This window comes from Labeo rohita, chromosome 17 (assembly GCF_022985175.1).
Source record: "Labeo rohita strain BAU-BD-2019 chromosome 17, IGBB_LRoh.1.0, whole genome shotgun sequence".
Classification (NCBI taxonomy): Eukaryota; Metazoa; Chordata; class Actinopteri; order Cypriniformes; family Cyprinidae; genus Labeo; species Labeo rohita.
Genome location: NC_066885.1, coordinates 2,352,546 through 2,375,313, shown reverse-complemented (window position 1 = coordinate 2,375,313; position 22,768 = coordinate 2,352,546). Strand labels below are relative to the sequence as shown.

Below are 22,768 nucleotides of genomic sequence, written 5' to 3'. Positions count from 1 at the left end.
GGATTACAAAGGTCAAAAATGTTTTATGCATTCACACTTATGGTATTTTTGAGTTACGGTGGAAGACATTGTTCTGTGGGCATAAAAATAATTCAGATATGTGAATATCAGGTGATAACTTAAATCAGACTGGTTTATGGCAATAACTGAATAACTGTGGATTTACAGCAACCCCAAAATATCTGAAAATATCTGTGTGTCTCTAAAACAGTAAAACAGCATTTGCAACTAATTTTACCATTTAATTGCTACAAAATTATCTTTTAAAGTCAATGTGAAACATGATTTGCAAGTAATTTTACAACTTAAAGCCAAAGTAAAACTGCTTATGCAACAAATTTGACCATTTAAAGTCAACGTAAAACATCATTTAGCACTTAAAGTCAATGTAAAATATCATTTGCTATTAATTTTACCAGTTAAAGCCAATGTAAAAAATTATTTGAGACTAATTTTGTCATTTAGAGTCAACATAAACCACAATTCCTACACATTTTACCATTTAAAGGCAATGTAAAATTGTGTTTGCAATTGATTTCACCATTTAAAATCAAATGAAACCGGAATTGCTACAAAATTATCATTTAAAGCCGATGTAAAACATGATTTGCAACTAATTTTACAACTTAAAGCACAAAATTTTATAATTTAAAGTCAATGTAAAACATCATTTAGCACTTAAAGCCAATGTAAAATATCATTTGATATTAATTTTACCATTTAAAGCCAATGTAAAACATTATTTGAGACATTTTTTTTTTTTTACACATTTTACCATATAAAGCCAATGTAATACTGGATTTGCAATTAATTTTATCATTTAAAATCAAATTAAACCAGAATTACCATTCAAAGTCAATGTAAAACATGATTTGCAATTAATTTTACAACCTAAAGCCAAAGTAAAACTGCTTATGCAACAAATTTTAAATGTAAAACAGCATTTGTAACTAATTTTACCATTTAAAGCCAATGTAAAACTGTGTTTGCAAGTAATTTTACAACTTAAAACGAAAGTAAAACTGCTAATGCAACAAATTTTACCATTTGAGGTCAACGTAAAACATAATTTGCGACTAATTTTGTCGTTTAGTGTCAACATAAACTGCAATTCCTACACATTTTACCATTTAAAGCCAATGTAAAATTGTTTGCAATTAATTTTACCATTTAAAATCAAATGAAACTGGAATTGCTACAAAATTATCATTTAAAGTCAATGTAAAACATGATTTGCAACTAATTCTACCATTTAAAGTCAATGTAAAGTATCATTTAGCATTTAAAGTCAATGTAAAACAGCATCTGCAACTAACTTTACCATTTAAAGCCAATGTAAAACATAATTGTGAAACAATGTAAAGACTAATTTTATAATTTAGAGACAACATAAACCGCAGTTGCTACACATTTTACCATTTAAAATCAACGTAAAAAACAACATTTGCCATTAATTTTACCATTTATAAACTATTTATCATCTGATGTATTTCATTTCTTCATTTTCAACACTAGATCTATAGTTTAATCATAGATGTTTGTAGAGGTTGCATCTTTCTTCACAGTAAATGACTCTTGCTGTAATATTTTATTATTTAATGCAATGATATTCACAACATTTTATGTGTGATTTAAGTGTCTAGATACTTTTGGGGTCGCTGTATATCGCCATTTGATGCCAGATACCATTTGTTCTAATACATCTAGTAAAATAAGTTTCTTTCTTATTGGATGTCATCAGTATGGCTTTGATTCCAGTCATTTTGAGGGGGTTTGATATGTCTATAGAGTTCAGTGTGAACGCAGCATTTACGAACAGCTATTAAGTCATTGTTTAAACTCTCATCACAATCAGAAGGTTACTGAGAACATTTTTCAACCAAACTGAATAAATTAGTGTTTCATAGAAGTTCATGATTTGCAATCATAGATGACGAACTCATCTGAGCAGCAGTAGATATTCATGCAGATTTTCTTTTCTAACACACTTCTGAAAAGAGCAAAGCCTTTGTTGACTGTCCTTTGATGTGTAATCAGTCTTCAAGTTGTAAAGAACATAAATAATTCATTTTAAAGGTACAGTTCGTCAAAAAACAGTAAATTCTGTCCATTTACGCAACCTCATGTCACTTCAAACCCATTTGAGTTTCTTTTTCTGTGGAGCAAAACAACATTATTTCTGACTAAAGCAGATGTATTGCAAACCTCTTTTTCATATTAATAGTCATGAGTTAAAGTCATTATTCACTAAAATCTTCAGTTAAACCACAGCTGTCCATCTCATGCAAATGAAAAATGACATATAGCACCAAATTCAACATGAATGATTAATGCGTTTTTGAGATTTGAGAAGTTTTCAGTAAATAACTTCAATTTCAGTCTCTCACACAAAGCATCATGACTTGTAATATGGCACATGAGTCATACAGACTATTGTTTAGTACATTTATGACGCCTTTTGTCAGTTTTGGAGCTTTCCATTGAGCAACGAAAGTCATGCAGGTTTGAAACAAAGACAGAATTTTCAGGTTTTTGGTGAACTGTCTCTTTAAGGTGATGTCAGTCTGTATTCCTTGAGCTCTCCATGTGTTTTCACATTTTTGGCAACTTGTCATTTGTCACAGTGAAAATCAACTGCAGTTGATCGTAACGAGTCGAGCCGCAGCCTACTAAACACAAAGGCACATTTTCCCCCTGCCATTGTCTGCCTACGGTTGATGTTCTTTCTGCTCTAGTCGTTTATTTCGCTCTTGTTCTTTGGCCTGAGCCGGTGCGAAACCGTTCTGCTGTTTGGATTCTTCAGGAAAGTGAGGCAGACACGTGAAGCCAGTGTTCACCTCCTTCGCCATTTTCTCTTCCTCCATCTCCTCCTCCTCCTCCTCGTCCTCTCTTCTCTCCTCTCCCAGTGTGACGTTGCTGCTGTTGCTGCTAAGGATGTCGCCCAGCCTGCTGGCATCTTCCGGGATGTTCCTGCGGAGATCTTTGCTCCTGTTGCGCTTGGCCAGTTTGGTGAGCGAGCCGAAGCGGTTGAAGATGTTTTCCTCGGAGGACGCCTGCTGTCCGCCGCACTCGGCCTTCAGTCGCAGGTTGTTCAGTTTGGTGTCGATGCTCTCCTGCGAGGAGGTCTTAAAGCGCCCGGCGTCCAGACTAGCGAAGACGGCCCGTTTTTCAGGCGAAAGCATGTCCAGCGAATGCGCACGCTGCTCTAGACCCAGACGCCTGCGCTCCATGCTGCGGATGGTGGCCGCCCGCTGAAGTTTGTCGTGGATCTCGCCGCTGAGGCGCCGCCGTGTCTCGCGTAACTCTGCCCGGACGTTTGCTTTCCATTCTGCCGCATGCGCCTTAAACTCTCCAACCTGTGATAGAAATATAGCAATTTAGTAATGTGCTTAACATTAAATTTTACCATTTAATGCCAATAAAAACAGCATTTGCAATTTAGCATTTAAAAACCAACGTGAAACATTTTACTATTTAAGGCCAATGTAATTACCATTGAAAGTCAAAGTAAAATAGCATTTGTAACTATTTTTATAATTTAAAGCCAACGTAGAACATCATTGCAACTAATTTTTCCATTTAAGGTCAACATAAAACATACTTTCCAACTATTTTTAGCATTTAAAGGCGACGTAAAACTGCATTTGCAACTAATTCTACGAATTAACCTCATTTTTACTATTTAACAGCGACGTAAAATATCAGTTACAGCTGATTTTACCACTTAAATCCAAAATAAAACACAATTTGAGACTAATTGTATCATTTAAAATCAACAAAAAACAGCATTTGCAACTAATTTTACCATTTAAAGTCAATGTAAAATTGCACTGGCAACTAAATTTAGCATTTAAAAACCATTTACCATTAAGTCCAATGTAAAACAGTTTTTGCAATAAATTTTACCATTGAAAGTCAAAGTAAAATAGCATTTGTAATTATTTTTATAATTTAAAGCCAACGTAGAACATCATTGCAACTAATTTTTCCATTTAAAGTCAACATAAAACATAATTTCCAACTATTTTTAGCATTTAAAGGTGACGTAAAACAGCATTTGCAACTAATTTTACCATTTAAAGTCAATGTTAAACATCATTTGAAGCTAATTTTACCATTTGAAGTCAACAAGTAAAAGCATTTGCAACTGATTTTAGCATTTAAAGTCAACAAGAAACAGCATTTGCAACTAATTTTAACATTTAAACTTCATTTATAATAAAGTTATAAATAGCTCTCACAACTAATTTTAGCATCTAAAAACAGTGTAAAACAGCATTTACTATTTGAAGTCAATGTACAACTGCATTTGCAACAAATTTTACCATTGAAAGTTAAAGTAAAATAGCATTTGTAACTATTTTTATAATTTAAAGCCAGCATAAACAATTTCCATGTAATTTTACCATTTTAAGTCAACGTAAAACAGCATTTGCAAAAAAATTTACCATTTAAAGTCAACGTAAAATAGCACTTTTAGCATTTAAAAACAGTGTAAAACAGCCTTTGCAACTATTTTTATCATTTAAAACCAACATAAAATATCATTTGCAACTTATTTTACCATTTAAAGCCAGTGTAAAACAGCATTTACTATTTGAAGTCAATGTAAAATTGCATTTGCAACCAATTTTACCATTTAAAGTTAATGTTAAATGTCATTTGAAGCTAATTTTACCGTTTGAAGTCAGTGTAAAACAGCATTTGCAACTAATTTTAACGTTTAAAGTCAACATTAAATAGCATTTACTAACTGAAATCAATATAAATCTGCATCATCAACAAATTCTACCATTGAAAGTCTAGGTAAAATAGCATTTGTAACTATTTTTATAATTTAAAGCCAACATAAAACATCATTTACGACTAATTTTACCATTTAAAGTCAACGTAAAACAGCATTTATATTTAAAGTCAGTGTAAAAATTGCACTTGGAACCAATTTTACCATTGAAAGTTAAAGTAAAATAGCATTTGTAACTATTTTTATCATTTAAAGTCAAAGTAACAAAGCTTTTGCAACTAATTTTACCATTTAAAGTCAATGCTAAACGTCATTTGAAGATAATTTTAACATTTAAAGTCAATGTAAAACAGCATTTGCCATCAATTTTACCATTTTCATAATGTAATGTATTTCACAGTGAATGTATTTCACATTATCATCATAAAGATGGTGATTTCACAGTAAAGTGCATTTGAATGAAAATTGAAGGTCAAGTTCAACAGCATCTTTAAGTATCTCAATGGTGACACTATTGCAATAACCTTTATAATATTAAAACCAACTAGCATTAACTGACTTTGCTAACTATTGACAAGACAGGCTACATTACCAACAGCAGCCGGATCAATGACTACTTGTCTACTGATTACCAATAACCAATAGTTTACACATCCTAGTTATATCAAATGAAAAGGAAATGTCTATAAGAGGAAAACTGGGCTCTGAAGCAGTGAAATATTGTATAATAGAAATCTTCCCACTATGATGTTTGACATATACCTCTTCTTTTGTTTTCTTAGACAGAACCCTGAGCCAGTCTCCAATCATGCTTAGGACCGCAGCAAAATATGCCAGACCCACCAAAATCCAGAACCAGACCAGTGGCTTGTACCATTTCATGTATTCTATTTTTCGATCTCCACCTATAAAAAAAAAAAAAAAAAAAAAAAAAGTACAGTTTTAACATGAATTATCTTACATGTAAACAGAATCAAAAAGGCAAAAATGTTGTCCAAACCATTCAAATCCATTCTTAAAGGATTCACTAGGCTTCAAACCATTGATTGTGTTGTTTGTTGCAGCACTCTACCAACTGCACAATAAAGATTAAGCAACTCTTGGTTGTACTTTATAAAATGAAATTTTAACCAATTGTACCATTTAAAGTCATCGTAAAGCAGCATTTGAAGTTACATTTACCATTTAAAGTCAATGTAAAGCAGCATTTGCAAAATATTTTACCAATTAAATTCTAAATACACAACAATTTACTACTTTAAAGTCAACATAAACAGCATTTACCAATTAAAGTCAACAGGAAAACAGCATTTACCATTTGAAGTCAACATAAAATAGCATTTGAAGCAAAACTTACCATTTAAAATCAACGTAAAACTGCATTTACCATTTAAAGTCAATATAAAACCACATTTGAAGCAAATTTTACCACTTAAAGTCAACATGAAACAGCATTTGCAGCAAATGTTACCATTTAAAGCCTACATAAAACGGCATTTGAAGCAAAATTTACCATTTAAAGCCAACATAAAACAGCATGTGAAGGTAAACTTCCCATTTAAAACCAGCATAAAACAGCATTTACTATTTAAAGTCGATGCAAAGCAGCATTTGCTAAATATTTTACCAATTAAATTCTACATCCACCAGAATTTACTACTTAAAACTCAACATAAACAGCATTTACCATTTGAAGTCAACATAAAACAACATTTGAAGCAAATTTTACCATTTAAAGTCAACATAAAACAGTGTTTGCAGCAAATGTTAACATTTAAATTCAATATAAAACTACAATTACCATTTAAAGTCAACACAAAACAACATTTGCAGAAAATGTTACCATTTAAAGTCAACATAAAACTGCATTTACCATTTGAAGTCAACATAAAACAGCATGTAAAGCTAAATTTCCCATTTAAAACCAACATAAAACAGCATTTAAAGCTAAATTTACAATTTAAAGTCAACATAAAACAGTTTTTGAAGAAAATTTTAACATTTAAATTCAATATAAAACTGCATTTACCATTTAAAGTCAACACAAAACAACATTTGCAGAAAATTTTACCATTTAAAGTCAACATAAAACAGCATTTGAATCAAAACTGACCATTTAAAACCAACATAAAGCAGCATTTACCATTTAAACTCAACATAAAACAGCATTTCCAGCTAATTTTACCATTTAAATTCAACATGCAACAGTATTTGCAACAAAATCTACCGTATCAAGCCAACAAAAACCAGCATTTGCAAAAAAAATTGAGCAATTCTTTACTGTTCTAGGCAAAATTACGTAGAATGCCCTCATCCATGCACCTACCTGCTACATAATCTCCAATGCCGACGGTTGTGAGAGTAATGACAACAAAGTAAATGGCTTCCAAAGTACTCCATCCCTCGATGTGTTTGAAGATCACCGCTGGGATGGTGACAAAGATGATGCAGCCAGCGATGATGAAAAGTATGGTGGAGGTGACACGGATTTTGGTCTGACTGATTTGCTTGTGTTTTTGCTGTAAAGGGCAGCAGAAGAAATTTCGTGTGAATTAATGTATTTATATAACCAATAATCAACTGACCATTCTCAAGTAAGTCGACTTACCCTGAAAACTTTCTCCACCTTCAGGATGCTCTTGATAAACATGGTCCCTAGCTGATCACCAATCCCGGCCAAGAGAAAGCCAAACAGAGGGATGCCAAATATGGCGTAAAGGATGCAGAAAATCTTGCCGCCCTCAGTGCTGGGGGCGATGTTTCCATAGCCTGTAGATGTGGGCGGAGAAGACAAGAGGTTATTTAATCGTTCTGAAGCAAACTGCTCTAGTTGACCCCCTCTATTAAAACTACATTCATAGATCCAGAGGGAGACAATTGGTGGGTTCCACAGAGAGAACATGGCAGTAATTATAGATTGTTGAACAAAAGGGAAGTTAAGACAAGAACAAACCAAACAATTTCAGTGAGAGAGGAGATCTGGGCTAAAAGTCTTGTGTGTTCTGCAGTTATACTCATGAAGGTCAATGCAAATCTTGTTGAAAAAAATGGAAAAAAAAAACATTAAAAAATGTATTGTGTACACTAGAAAACAAAAGTTTGTTAGTAGTGCTATTTTTCTGGGAGTAGCAAAAAAATGTTACTATTAAAAGTCAATGCAAAACAGTATTTGCTGCAAATATTACTAATTAAAGTCAATGCAAAAACAGCATTTATCATTTAAAATCAACACAAAACAGTATTTGCTGCAAATATTATTTGTAAAATTACATTTGCAGCCAATGTAAAATTGCATTTGACAAAGTTTACTTTTTGATGTCGATGTAAAACAGCATTTACCATTTAAGGCCAATGTAAAATTGCATTTGCAACAAATTTTCTAATTTAAAGTCGAAGTGCAAAGTGCATTTACCATTAAAAGTCAATGTAAAACTACATTTGCAACAAGTTTTACTGTTTGATGTCAATGTAAAACAGCATTTACCATTTAAGGCCAATGTAAAATTGCATTTTCAGCACATTTTACCATTTAAAGTCAAGTAAAACTGCATTTGCAACATTTTTTTTATTTAAATTCAATGTAAAACAGCATGTACCAAATTAAAAGCAATGTAGAACTGTTTGCAACAAATTTTATTATTTAAAGTTAATGTAAGTACATTTGCAACACACTTTACTGTTTGATGTCAGTGTAAAACATAATTTACCTTAAAGTTGACATAAAACTACATTTGCAACAAATATTACAATTTGATGTCAATGTAAAACTGCATTTGCAACAAATTATTTAATTTAAAGTCAAAGTAAAAGAGCATTTACCATTTAAAATCGATGTAAAACAGCACTTGGAACAAATTTTACCATTTAATGTCAATATAAAACTGCATTTGCAACAAATTTTCTAATTTAAAGTCGAAGTGCAAAGTGCATTTACCATTAAAAGTCAATGTAAAACTACATTTGCAACAAATTTTATTGTTTGATGTCAGTGTAAAACAGTATTTACCGTTTAAGGCCAATGTAAAATTGCATTTGCAGCACATTTTATCATTTAAAGTAAAGTAAAACTACATTTGCAACAAATTTTACTATTTGATGTCAATGTAAAACTGCATTTGCAACAATTTTTTTATTTAAAGTCAAAGTAAAACAGCATGTACCATTTAAAATCAATGTAGAACTGTGTCTGCAACAAATTTTCTTATTTAAAGTCTATGTAAAAACATCTGTGACAAATTTTACTGTTTGATGTCAATGTAAAACTGCATTTGCAACATTTTTTTTATTTGAAGTCAAATTAAAACAGCATGTACCATTTAAAAGCAATGTAGAACTGTTTGCAACAAATTTTATTATTTAATGTAAGTACATTTGCAACACATTTTACTGTTTAATGTCACTATAAAACATCATTTACCTTATAAAGTTGATGTAAAACTGCATTTGCAACAAATTATTTAATTTCTAGTCAAAGTAAAACTGCATTTACCATTAATAGTCAATGTAAAACTACATTTGTGACCAGTTTTGTCATTCCAAGTCAAAGAAAAACTGCATTTGCAACACATTTTACTGTTTGATGTCAATGTAAAACAGCATTTACCATTAAAAGTCAAAATAAAACTGCATTTGCAACAAATTTTACTGTTTAACTACGTTTACCATTGAAAGTCAATGTAAAACTATATTTGCAACAAATTTTAGCATTTAAAATCACAGTAAAACTGCATGTGCAACAAATTTTATGGTTTGAGGTCAATATAAAACAACATTTACCATTTAAAGTCAATGTAAAACTGTGTTTGCAACAAATTTTATCATTTAAAGTCAGTGTAAAACTACATTTGCACCAAAAGGTATAATTTAAAGTCAAAGTAAAACAGCATTTACCATTTGAAGTCAATGTAAAACGGTGTTTGCAACAAATTCTATCATTTAATTCAGTGTAAATATATTTACAACAAATTTTACTATTTAATGTCAGTGTAAAACGGTATTGTCTGAAAATTTTACCATTAAAAATCAAAAACAGCATTTCCCTTTTACAGTCAATGTAAAATTGCATTTGCAACAAATTTTACTATTTCTCGTAATGTTACCATAATGTAAAAATGCATTGCTGTTCTCATTTGGAGATTAGTTCATTTTACCTATCGTGGTGATGACGGTTCCAGCGAAGAAGAAAGCGCTGCAAAGGTCCCAGTGGCTGGAGTTGTAGGACGTGTCTCCAATGGGACTCACGCCAGCGCTGACCGCATCTACCGCATGCTAGGAAAAGACACACATAAAATAACTCATCTTGAGACACATCTTGGAAGTGCTTCATTGACAGTAAGTGACCAAAGTATAACAATATTAGCAAATCATTTTGAAAAGCCATTTCCCTTGAGTCACCCCTCATGATGTCAGCCACTCCAAGAACATCACATTTTTCAAGTAATTCACAAAAATGCTGATTAGACTTTAATTGCTAAGTGACTAACTGGATATAAAACCACCCGCTTTGTGTTTCAGCGTCTGAAAAACCTGCTCTGAAAATCAATCTGCTCCATCTGTCAGTAATTTGATCAGGTTTTGTGGCTCTTCTCAAACTATTTAAAGAGTAAGTAGTATAAATGGATTAGGCTTAGTAAATTTAGTCAATATATTGGTAAGTCCTGTTTGAGTAGACTGTGGTGATGCTGTTTGTGTTTCATTCACCCAAATCTTGCTTTTTGTAATCGTAAAGCAGTACAAGATATATTTGTTTCCAGAGAAACATGGATATTTTTAACAGAACAGCACAATAAATTAACTATTGCAATAAGTTAGATGATATCCAAGAGAAAAACACAATAAAGCAACATGCTGTCAGCAAGAAACCGTTTTCTCTGAGTAATGTTTCTTCTGCTCCGGTAGGACTCGCCAGGCGTCCTGGTGGGAAGATTTTTGAGTCAGTCCTGCTCACGGCCAAAAACAACAACACCGACGACAGCCAGCTGGTCTCGCTTGACAGACATGTCAACATGACTGACACGCTGCGCATCTGATTAAATGTGAGTTTAAAAGCTTTTTTTTTGAGCCGAATCTTCAGTATAGAGATGCTTTATGTGCCCTATAAAATCTTTGCTTTGGAACCAATTACAGCACAATGTCTCAATTGTTTGTCCTAGACAGTAATTTGATTAAATGGAGACTTTTGCTTGAGTCTCCTTCCTCTCAGATGTTTCTCCTGTTAAAAAAGACCCATTTAATATCTCGGTTTCAGGAGAAGCAAATAAGATATTAACCCTATAACGCCTACAGTATCATATTTGAAATGCACATTTCATGATCAAACTTTGATGTTAACCTGTTGCACACAAGTCTTTTTGCTGTCATATCTTAAGAATAATATCAAAACATAAGAATAACTTAAGTAATATTTCCAGATAAGCACTTCCTGGACTGAAGCAGCTTGGATTTACTTGATTTCTCCTTATATCATTTGGTAGAAAAATCAGTGAGTGTCAAATCTGATGATCAGGATCTTTTGAGGAACGTTTGTTTCCAAATTGAACCAAACTGCATGTTTTGCTCAGTTTGAGTCTCTGAATATTACAGAAGGTTCAAACACTCACTGATGCTCCGGAAGGAAACACGATGTGTTAAGAGCCGGGGGGTGAAAACTTTTGAAATTTGAAGATCAGGGTAATTTTAACTTATTTTGTCTTCTGGGGAACATGCAAGTATCTTCTGTAGCTTCTGAAGGGCAGTACTAAATTTAAAAAATATACTACATTTTTTCAAATTCTTTGGTTTTTCAGCATTTTTGTGTATTTGAACCCTTTTCAACAATGACTATGATTTTGAGATCCATCTTTTCACACTGAGAACAACTGAGGGACTCAAATGCAGTGTTGGGGAAAGTTACTATTGAAAGTAATGCATTACAATATTGCGTTACTCCCTAAAAAAAGTAACTAATTGTGTTACTTAGTTACTTTATATGGAAAGTAATGCATTACGTTACTTTTGAGTTACAGTTGCGTTACTTTTTAAATCTGGGCAGGGCTTGCTTGTTTTATTTTAATATAAATAGTTCTATTTTTAGCAAATGTAAAAGCCCTGGCTTTCATACCAAAAAGTGAAATGAATAAGCCTCAGGCTGAAAGAAAAATAAATTCACGTCTGTACAGTAGAACGCAGGAGAATAAGGTTCGAAACTCTTCAGTAAAAAAACAATAAAGCACAAATGTTAGTTTATTTAAAGTAATTTTTGCTTATTAGTATCAGTAGCAAAGACACTGGTTAATAAAATGGCATTAAATACATAAAGGAAATCTGTGTTATTTAAAATATTGTTGTAGGTTTGCATCATATTCTGAGTTTGCATTTCACTGTATTAATTTATTTTGATGAGTACTGATTCTGTTTTTTCTGAGTGAGATAAATTAATGCGTGTTCCCATTTAGTTTAGAACTACAGTAACATCATGTTTACACAACGCACACAACACCTCTGTATTTCCAATTTCTCTCAACATGAGGACAGGAGACTTGTCAGTCAATAAATGGGAAAACAAATTAACAGGCATTACTTATTTGAAAAAGTAACTCAGATATTTCCTTGTAAATTAAAAAGTAATGCGTTACTTGACTAGTAACTAGACTACTTAAAAAAGTAATCTGATTACATAACTTGTAATGCATTACCCCCAACACTGTTCATGTGCAACTATTACAGAAGGTTCAAACACTCACTGATGCTCCAGAAGGAAAAAACATGCATTAAGAGCCGGGGGGTGAAAACTTTTGAACAGAATGAAAATGTGCAAATTTTTCTTATTTAGCCTAAATACTGCCCTTCAGAAGCTACAGAAGATACTTGCATGTTCCCCAGAAGACAAAATACGTGAAATTTACCCTGATCTTCAATTTCAAAAAGTATTCACCCCCCGGCTCTTAATGCATCGTGTTTCCTTCCGGAGCATCAGTGAGTGTTTGACCCTTCTGTAGTAGTTGCATATGAGTCTCTCAGTTGTCCTCAGTGTGAAAAGATGGATCTCAGAATTATATAGTCATTGTTGGAAAGGGTTCAAATACACAAAAATGCTGAAAAAACACAGAATTTGTGGGACCTGAAGGATTTTTCTGAAGAACAGCAGGCAGTTTAACTGTTCAGGACAAACAAGGGACTCATGAACAACTATCACTAAACAAAAAAACACAGCTGTGGATCATTCAGGTAACAACACAGTATTAAAAAATCAAGTGTATGTAAACTTTTGAACAGGGTCATTTTTATAAACTCTTATTTTGGTAAAATAATTAACATTTTGCAGATTTGCAGAAGGTGTATGTAAACTTTTAACCTCAACTGTATATCAGACTATATGAGCCATAAAAGCCTGATGGATCAAATAGGATACACAGGAAAAGAATACAAAGATTCAATAAACTATTTCTTTTCAAAACATTAGATTTTTCTGAATATTATGGCTTTACAAGTCTGATTTATGTTTTTTCTGTAGGCATTTATAGCACATGGACAGGTTTTGTTTCATGTGAACTATGAAGACGTCTGAAAGCTCCAGCAGGGCTTTGCTCTCAGGAGACTCTGCCTTCAATGGGCCAAACAGTAAATAATTGATTACCACGGAGCCTATTCCCTATCGAGGGGTCTGTTTCGACTGTCTTGGCTGGAAATAGAGAATTGATTTTTTTTTGGCATGAGCTTAATTTGAGTCACAAAGGATGCTTGTGTGACGTAAAGTGGAAAGAACTGAAGAAGGATGTAGGCGTATATCAAAGTGGCGTCTGATCACTCACATATGTGGTTATTGTCAGGTTCGACTGAACTATGAGTAATCTGGGTCCGACTGTAGAAAGGTCACGTGATGATTTAAACATTTTATGTAGTGCAGCCATTTGATGTGATGTGATGTGTGAATATTTGTTTTTATTTTTATTTTCTGTCTTAGATGTATTTATAATAAAATATTTATTTCAGTATTTTTTTTTTTTTTTAAATATAATATTTTATAATTATGTTTTTATTTTGTTACCTTTGCAAATAGCTGAAATAAAATAGGTTAAAACCTTTTATTTTTTTTCACATAACATTTATTATTTATTTTATTTTAAATAGTGATTTTTTCCCCCCATGGCAACTAGCTGAAATAAAATGTTGTGTTTTTTTACAAAAACATTTTACAAAAATATACTGTATTTACTTTTCAAAGTCAACGTGAAACTGTGTTTGCAACAAATTTTATCATTTAAAGTCAAAATAAAACTGCATTTACCATTGAAAGTGAATGTAAAACTGCATTTGCACTAGTTTTTTTAATTTAAAGTCGAAGTAAAACTGCATTTGCAACAAATTTTACTGTTTAATGTTGATGTAAAACAGCACTTACCATTTAAATTTGGTGTAAAACTGCATTTGCAACCAATTTTACTGTTTGATGTCAATGAAAAGCGGTATTTACCATTTAAAGTCTATGTAAAACTGCAACTACAACAAATTTTACTGTTTGATGTCAACGTAAAACAGCATTTACCATTTAAATTTGATGTAAAACTACATTTGCAACAATTTTGTTTTATTTAAAGTCAAAAACTGCATTTGCAACAAATTTTACTGTTTGATGTCAATGAAAAAAGCATTTACCATGTAAAGGTGATGTAAAATAGCATTTGCAACAATTTTTTCATTTCATGTCAATGTAAAACTGCATTTGCAACCAATTGTATAATTTAGTCAACGTAAAACTGCATTTGCAAAAAATTTTACTGTTTGATATCAGTGTAAAACAGCATTTACCATTTAAAGTTGATGTAAAACTACATTTGCAACAATTTGGTTTTATTTAAAGTCAAAGTAAAACTGCATTTGCAACAAATTTTACAGTTTGATGTCAATGAAAAAAGCATTTACCATGTAAAGTCGATGTAAAATAGCATTTGATATCAGTGTAAAACAGCATTTACCATTTAAAGTTGATGTAAAACTACATTTGCAACAAATTTTATCATTTAAAGTCAATGTAAAACTGCATTTGCAAAAAAAAAAAGTATAATTTAAAGTCAATGTAAAACATATTTCTTAATTTAAATTCAAAATAAAACTGCATTTACCATTGAAAGTGAACGTAAAACTGCATTTGCACTAGTTTTTTAAATTTAAAGTCGAAGTAAAACTGCATTTGCAACAAATTTTACTGTTTGATGTTGATGTAAAATCGCGTTCACTATTTAAGGTTGATGTAAAATAGCATTTGCAGCACATTTTACTATTTGATGTCAATGTAAAACAGCATTTACCATTTAAATTTGGTGTAAAACTGCATTTGCAACAATTTTTTTAATTTAAAGTCAAAGTAAAACAGCATTTGCCACTATTTTTTTTAAGTAAAACTGCATTTGTAACCAATTTTACTGTTTGATGTCAATGAAAAACAGCATTTACCATTTAAAGTCGATGTAACAGTCGATTGTGCATTTGCAACAAATTTTTCACTTAATGTCAATGTAAAACTGCATTTGCAACAAATTTTTAAAAAGTAACAGATTTTACTGTTTGATGTCAACGTAAAGCAGCCTTTACCTTTTAAATTTGATGTAAAACTACATTTGCAACAAATTTTGCTGTTTGATGTCAATGAAAAAGCATTTACCAAGTAAAGTCAATGTAAAATAGCATTTGTAACAATTTTTTTCATTTCATGTCAATGTAAAACTGCATTTGCAACCAAATGTATTATTTAAAGTCAAAGTAAAACTGCATTTACCATTTAAAGTCAATGTAAAACTGTGTTTGCAGCCAATTTTTGCAGTAAACTATGTGTTATGCTAACTTTCTCTTTCAAACATCATCACTAAACTGTGATCTGTTTATTAGTGACCATCTGCTTCCTTGTTATTATAGATCCCTGGACGCTCATTTGCATGGAAACGCTTGCATCTGCGAGCCTCACTTAACCTTCAGATGAAAGTCCTATTTGAGATGACATTTTAATTCTTGGTTACAAAAAACTAACCATAAACAAAAACCTTTACAGCATTTCTTAATATTAAACATGAGCTTACTATATACTAAACAGCACAACAAATGTTTTCTGAGGCTGTTATATAATGGAAATGTTTCCCAACCATCTCATCCACCCTTCAGTAATCCCCAGGCTGACTATGTAGGATGCGCTGCTGTGAGAAATCAATGCAAAGCTTTAATTGATGGCAGCACATTTGCTCTCTATATATCTGAGATATATGTGCTCTCTGTTATGTAACAAATGGTGCCAGTGCTTTATCAAAAACACAAAATTCAGCCTAAAGTGTGTTTATGATATCAGAAGTGAGAGCTGATAGTCCTGATGATGCCCAGAGGGATTCATGTCTGTCTTGGAATGACATTTACCGATCAATTAGAGCTCAGCGTCGGCTGAGGAGATGTGTGGTTGAGGAGCTCACATGAAGGTTGTTGCTGACGCCCACTATAGTGGGAAAAAGCGCATTTTGGGTCTTTAGACAGTCTAAGATGACTGTGTCACCCAAGATACCTTCACAGTGCAAGGTGCTTTAAATATCAGTCTATTTTATGACACTGAATGCATTTGTAGGTAAATGTAGTATTTTAAAGCCTCAGCTTTCAAAACCAGCTTGCTAAGGGAAAATTGCACAAAAACGTGTCGTATTTTGCACCAAAATAATGAAAATGAATTTTTTCCCCCCTAAAATTTTCATTACAGTAATGTAACATAAATAAAAAAAAATAAAATATAAAATAAAATCAATTGTGAAAGCTATTACTGAAATTATAAATTGTAAAATGTTTTGATAAAGTATGGTATTATTTATTATACTGCCTTCTTTAATTTAGGCTAACTTAAATGTTTAGAAAAATCATTTTAGTGCAGTATTTTTCAAAAACACCATTGAGAATAACGAGAATCATTAAAAACAATGAATGTATATATTAAATATATTGCAAAAAGAAAGACAAAATGAATTAAAATTCATTTTAAAAATGTACGTTGTGTAAATATGTAAAATGTAATTAATTATATATATAAAAATAAATTATATATATAAAAAAACATTATATTTAATACATTTTTATGTAAACAAATTGTTGATGTCAAAAAAAAAAGTTCCTAGAAATATAATTAATGTTAACTAAAACAAAATGAGGTGGAAAAAAATTACATTTAAAAAAAAATAAATAAATAACTAAAACTAAACCTGAAAAATGACTAAATTACTAAAACTTAAACTATTTTTTTTATTTTTTTTATTTATTTTTTTTTTTGTATAATTCTACAAGACAAGATTTTTCAGTGAACTTCATTTTATATTTTGGATTATTTTAGTCTCTCATGAGTTGAATATCTTTTCGCTTTCCTTAATATATATATATATATAAAATATATATATATATATATATATATATATGTCCTAGTCAATTATATTATATTCTGTAATAAACATTCTATTCTATTTAATTATTATTATTATTATTGTTGTTATTAAAAAAAATGTCTTTTTTTTATTACATTATTTTTTGCTAAATCACCTTTGAGAATAAAGGGAATTATAAAAAAGTAATACAGAATATATATTGAATGAATGAATTAAATATTTAAAAAATTTGAGTATGTTTTACAACTTTGTTTTATATTTTTTTATTTTTTAGTCTCTTATGAGTTAAATATATCTTTACTTGCTTTGCTTTGCTTCTCCATGAATCATTTTGTTGAAAAATCTGTGAGCGTCAAATTTTTTCCAGAAGCTTTACCTTAACAGTTCCTCAGTGGAGGAATGATTTTCCCAGGCCTCTAAAACATCTCACATCTTTTGAGGGACGTTTATTTGTTCGTCTCTCAATCATCATTGAATTGCATTGCATTATATGTTTGGATCATTTCAATCTCATATAATAAAAGATATTATTGCAGATATAGAGTGACCTCTGATATTTATTATTTTAGTCTCTCTGATCTTACCTTGATAAGGGCTTCAAGTTCGCCTGGAGATACACAGGGGTTCCTCTGTAGGAATAAGGCTTTCTCCTGAGTGATGCTGTCCTTCTGGTTGCTCTCGAAGGGTTGCTCCAGCGCGCGGAAGGCCAGACCGCCACACACCAGGTACATCACCACCACCACAAACACGGCCACCACCGTCTTACACTTCATGACCGAGTGCAGCGCGGAACCGTCCGCGCTCGCATCCATCCCCGTCACCATGCTGGCCGAGCGGGACGAGATGGAGAGGCGCGGGAGACCGCAGTGTCCATTAACTCTGACCTCACAGCCCATCGGGTTCTGCATGGCCGCTACGCTGGCCTGAACCAGACTGGACTGGACCGCGCCGGACTGGACCTTCTTCGGCGGGACGATGTTTGTCTGAACAGCCACTAAAAAGAAACCGAGATAAATCAATTTACTGGAATTATTACAACCAGAATTAACATTATATTGCATAGATCTTTTAGCTTTTATGCTTACTAAAGGAGGTTTTTGTCTCAAACAGGATTATCCATAAAATCAAAAACATTTTTGTTACTTGCGGAAAAAAATCTATGTATATAAATTTAAATAAAATATTATTTAAAAAAATGATGTACTAAAATAACTAAAATGGACATAAAAATTAATTTAAAAATTTAAAATCACATTTAAAAAAAAAAAATCACAAAAATATAAAACTAATAAAACTTTAAAATGATCAAAAAACTCTAAAAAAAAAATAAATAAATAAATGAAATCTAATTCAAAAAAATATATGATGCTAAATTAATGGTTTTATTTATTAAAATATACACAGATGAGACAAATTTTAGAGCTCATTTTATGTTGATAGCATTTTAGATTTTTGTTCCCGAAAAGATCTTAAAGAGAAAGATATGAGTTCATATTGAGATCTCTGACTTTTGATTGCAGAATCAGCAGATCTGAGAACAGTTTAAGACATTGTTGAGATTTCTTCTGAAATTCTAGACGACATATCAGAATAATGGGATTGTTTTTCTAAGAATAAATCTCTGAAGACTCTGAAAATGTCTCCGTTTGCTCTCCATTTAATTTTATTTCTGTCTAAAAGAGCTGAGATTTTAAAGAAAACCTTATTTGTTATTTTTCTTTTCTTTGACAATATATATTGTACATAAATATTCTGTTCAGTTCTGTTCTGCCATGTGATTTTTTTAGGACCATTAAGACTAATTGCATTGTAAAATTGTTAATAAAAAAATGTCAATTACTGTAATGTGAAAAAATGTTTTAAAAAATAAAAAAAATAAAATAAAAAAATAAATAATAATAATAATAATAATAATACATTGTGGTATTATTTCTTGACATCCTACTTCCATCCTCTTTAATTTGAGCTTTAAATGTTTAAAAATATATTTCTATTATATCAGTTTTAATAAATAACCACTGAGAATAATGGGAATTATTACAAAAAAATTAAAGTATGTATACATTAAATATGAATAAATACACACTAGAAAAAGGCATATTGGAGTTATTAGAGTAAGTTTTATTTAAAAAAAAAAATACTTTTTCAGTTTTTCTACTTCTCTTACTTGACTAGTTACTAGTAAAATTAGAACTAGTAATTTTTGAGTGAAAATTGTTTCTGCACCATTTTTTCAGTGTATATGAAATACTGAAATGTAGTGTTTTAAATATTTAATTGTACTGTGATATTTTTTACCATGTTAATACACAGTGCAATTAAATAACAGTTCATCCAGAGTGCTGAGGTTCATGCATGAAGACAATGTTATAATTCAGTGCATTAGTAACATGAGTTATAGGTTCTGAAGTGATGATCTGTGTCTCTCCTGAGATGCTTTAATCTAATCGTCTGATTAAGCAAGAGCAAGCACTCAGAGGAGCACTCCAGGTTATGACTTTACCACTGTAGAGAGATGGAAGATAATATATTTCTTCTTCTAATGTGCAATGGTGTGGCCATAGCGCTCATGAACTGGGGGGAAACAGCACAAGGTGAAATCCAGTGTTTCTAACAGACAGATGATATCTTGAGAAGGACAAAGCCATGCGAGCCGTCCCTACTGAGAGTCATTCATGTGTTCACGTGAGCGCAGCTGCGTTCAGTCGCCCCGTTTAAACATTCACCGCTGCCTTTGTGGGGGACAGTGGGCGGAGCCTGTGAGTCACAATGATGTAATGCTCAAACCACCCCATAATTTATGCAGGCCCCGCCCCTTGGGATGCTTCAGTACAGTCCCTTTGTAAAAATGAAACAGAAAATGTTGCAAGTTTGGGATTTACATAAGACCACATGGATTAAATGTATAAACTGAACACGCATATTTATTGTGCATATGTCTCTGTGTGGGTTTCTGCAGTGTTATATTGCCTAATAATCAATAAATGCACTTGAACAAACCATAATTTTTGACTTTGAGTGACTCAAGGGCGCATATGTCACTGCGTCTGAGATATAAAACCTGTCAGTCCAGGCTCACCAATCAATATCCAATAAAGTACAGTAGATAAACAAACACTGATGGATGTGTCCATGAAAATTCAGTTCAGTGAGGTTATATACAATAGCCCTTGCTGATATATAAAACACATTAATTGCAGTAATGACAACATATGCGCCAATATATATTTCCAATTTACATGTACATTTAATCATTTAATCCCTTTATCCAATTACATACATATACATACATATATATATATATATATGACAAATACTATTTACATAATTTATAAAAAACAATTAAACAATTAAACAATTTCTGTTATTATTAAATAATTGAATATAATATATATTACTATTAATAATATGGTATTCTATAGTAATGTAGTGAATACACTAATAATTTTTACATTGTTATGAGGGTGTTTATGGCTTAAAATCTAAAGAAAAATACTCTCGCTCTCTCGCTCTGTATCTGTATATGTATATATATATATATATATATATATATATATATATATATATGTATGCATGTATGTATAAAAGACAAATTATAGTATATGTATATATATATATATATATATATATATATATATATATATATATATATTATAATTTGTCTTTTATACATACACATATATATAGAGCGAGAAAGAGTATTTTTCTTTAGATTTTAAATACATATGTATATGTATGTATATATATTTCATTAAAAAAACTATTTCTTATTAAATAATTAACTATTGCTATTATTATGAAATATTGATACAAAAAATTAAAGAAATACTATATTATTATTAAATAACGTAATATTGCTATTATAATATTTAACATGCAATCTTTTTTCATTATTATGAGGGTGTTTATGGCTTATATATATATGTATTAAAATTCAAAAGGAAAATATTAAATATACCTTTTCCTCTCAAATCTAAGAAGCTCAATATTAAGCATAACAATAAATCTGATTATTTTAAAAATAAAAAACAAATAATTTCATTTAAGAACAACAAAAATATTAGCAATAACATATGCAAATATGTTTTCTCTCACTAAAAAGTCCAACAAACCCGCAAATGCTGCATAAAATGATTTCAACTTGAGTGAAATAACCAAGTGACACAACTAACCTTGTTCAGGGTCCCAGTTCACCTGTTTCCTCGGATTCTCTAACGGGAATTTCATGATGATCACGCCTTTCCGTGTCAGAGAGTCAAATAAAGCTATTCTAACAGTATGTACACAGTTCAAAGAGATTCTAATAGTTTACATTCTCGCTTCTCTCTCAGTATTTGCTCCTTCAGAAAAAGCGAACGCCTCAGAGCCGAGAGCGCGTGATGAGGATGAGGAGGGATGCTCGTGCACGCCTTACTCTCTCTACACCCTGTCTGTCGGTCAATGTGAGACCACCCAACATCTCACTCTCAAGAGCTTCTCACTTGCATCACTCTGAGGAAAGCAAATAACGCGCGAAACGTCTGCGGAGAATCACACGGAGAATCTGGGAGCGTCCCTGGATCGCGCGTAAAGCTGCACTTCCCTTTGTTTCAGCGTCTCATCCCTTTGTGTCATGATTCCCACATGCTTTAAGTCATTAAAACAGCTCTTTGGTCATTCGTGTTTGTTATAATACTTGAGACATGATCGTGTCGTGTTGAGGTTGACAGATAGAAGTGATACTCACTGATCATCGCGTTTATCCGGCGTGGATGCGCGGCGCAGAAGCGGCTGAGAGCCGGTGCACATGGAGAGCAGGTGCGGAGGGCTGGACTGACTCACCAGCAGCAAATCAACGATTACACACAAATATGAATTATTCATTTCGACTGTGGGTTGTGTTCAAGCCGTAAACACCCTCATAATAATGTAAAAATCATAATAAAGTGTATTCATTTAACCGTTATTGTAGAATACTATGTTTATGAATTAAATATGACAATAATATTCTATAATATTAATAATATTATATCATATTTAATATATATTTTTTAAAAGGCAACAGTGTTATTATATAATATTTAACACTGCATATTAAATATTATAATAATAGCTATATTTAATTATTTAATAATAAAAGCAGTAGTTAATTATTTAATAATAACATAAATTGTTTACATTTTTATACATTATTTAAATAGGACAAAATATTATTATATAATGTTTAATGGTTCATATTGATAAATAGTATATAAATAGCTGTATTTAATTATTTATTCAAAATTTATGTCTTATTATTTTTTAAATATAACAATATAATATTTAACATGGCATATTGTTAAATATTATAATAAATATTAAAATTCAGTCAGCATTAGCTTTTTACTTGCTGTATTGTAAATCATATATGAATTATTCAGTAAAATATATTTCAGTAAATAATATATATTTAAAAATTAGCTTTTTATTTTTTTATAAATCATTTTCAGTAAAATATATTTCAGTAAATAATATATTATATTTAATTACTTTTTATTATTTAAATGACAACAGTATTATATAATCTTTAACACTGCATATTGCATATTATTATAATAATAGCTACATTTAATTATTTAATAATAATAGTCATAGTTAATGATTTAATAATAACATAAATTGTTTA

General features: G+C 31.2%; 1 protein-coding gene and 1 long non-coding RNA gene across 4 annotated transcripts; one reads left to right on the top strand and one right to left on the bottom strand.

Moving 5' to 3' along the window:
* Positions 1–2,534: 2,534 nt before the first annotated feature.
* kcnk10b (potassium channel, subfamily K, member 10b) lies at positions 2,535–21,921 on the bottom strand. 3 transcript variants are annotated; one of them, XM_051132518.1, is made up of 7 exons: positions 21,851–21,921; positions 17,709–18,118; positions 9,895–10,012; positions 7,353–7,513; positions 7,071–7,263; positions 5,507–5,649; positions 2,535–3,356 (listed from the first exon to the last, which is right to left on the bottom strand). In XM_051132518.1, the coding sequence occupies exons 1-7, from the start codon at positions 21,855–21,857 to the stop codon at positions 2,709–2,711; spliced, it is 1,680 nt and encodes a 559-aa protein (XP_050988475.1). In that variant the 5' UTR covers positions 21,858–21,921; the 3' UTR covers positions 2,535–2,708. The 3 variants fall into 3 exon arrangements, with proteins under 3 accessions (XP_050988475.1, XP_050988474.1, XP_050988473.1); XM_051132517.1 differs by lacking the exon at positions 21,851–21,921 and adding an exon at positions 21,297–21,756; XM_051132516.1 differs by lacking the exon at positions 21,851–21,921 and having other exon boundaries at positions 17,709–18,331.
* LOC127179226 (uncharacterized) lies at positions 9,975–10,761 on the top strand. The gene is made up of 3 exons (XR_007829509.1): positions 9,975–10,075; positions 10,259–10,346; positions 10,643–10,761. It is a non-coding gene; the product is annotated as an uncharacterized LOC127179226 (long non-coding RNA).
* Positions 21,922–22,768: the final 847 nt, after the last annotated feature.

Excerpts from the sequence above, each read along its gene's own strand:
- kcnk10b (XM_051132516.1), bottom strand. The coding sequence starts at position 18,185 with ATGCAATATAATGTTAATTCTGGTTGTAATAATTCCAGTAAATTGATT. Across the intron at positions 7,264-7,352 it reads AGGTGGAGAAAGTTTTCAGG|CAAAAACACAAGCAAATCAG; the intron begins GTAAGTCGACTT and ends TGCCCTTTACAG. Across the intron at positions 5,650-7,070 it reads CATTGGAGATTATGTAGCAG|GTGGAGATCGAAAAATAGAA; the intron begins GTAGGTGCATGG and ends TTTTTTTTATAG.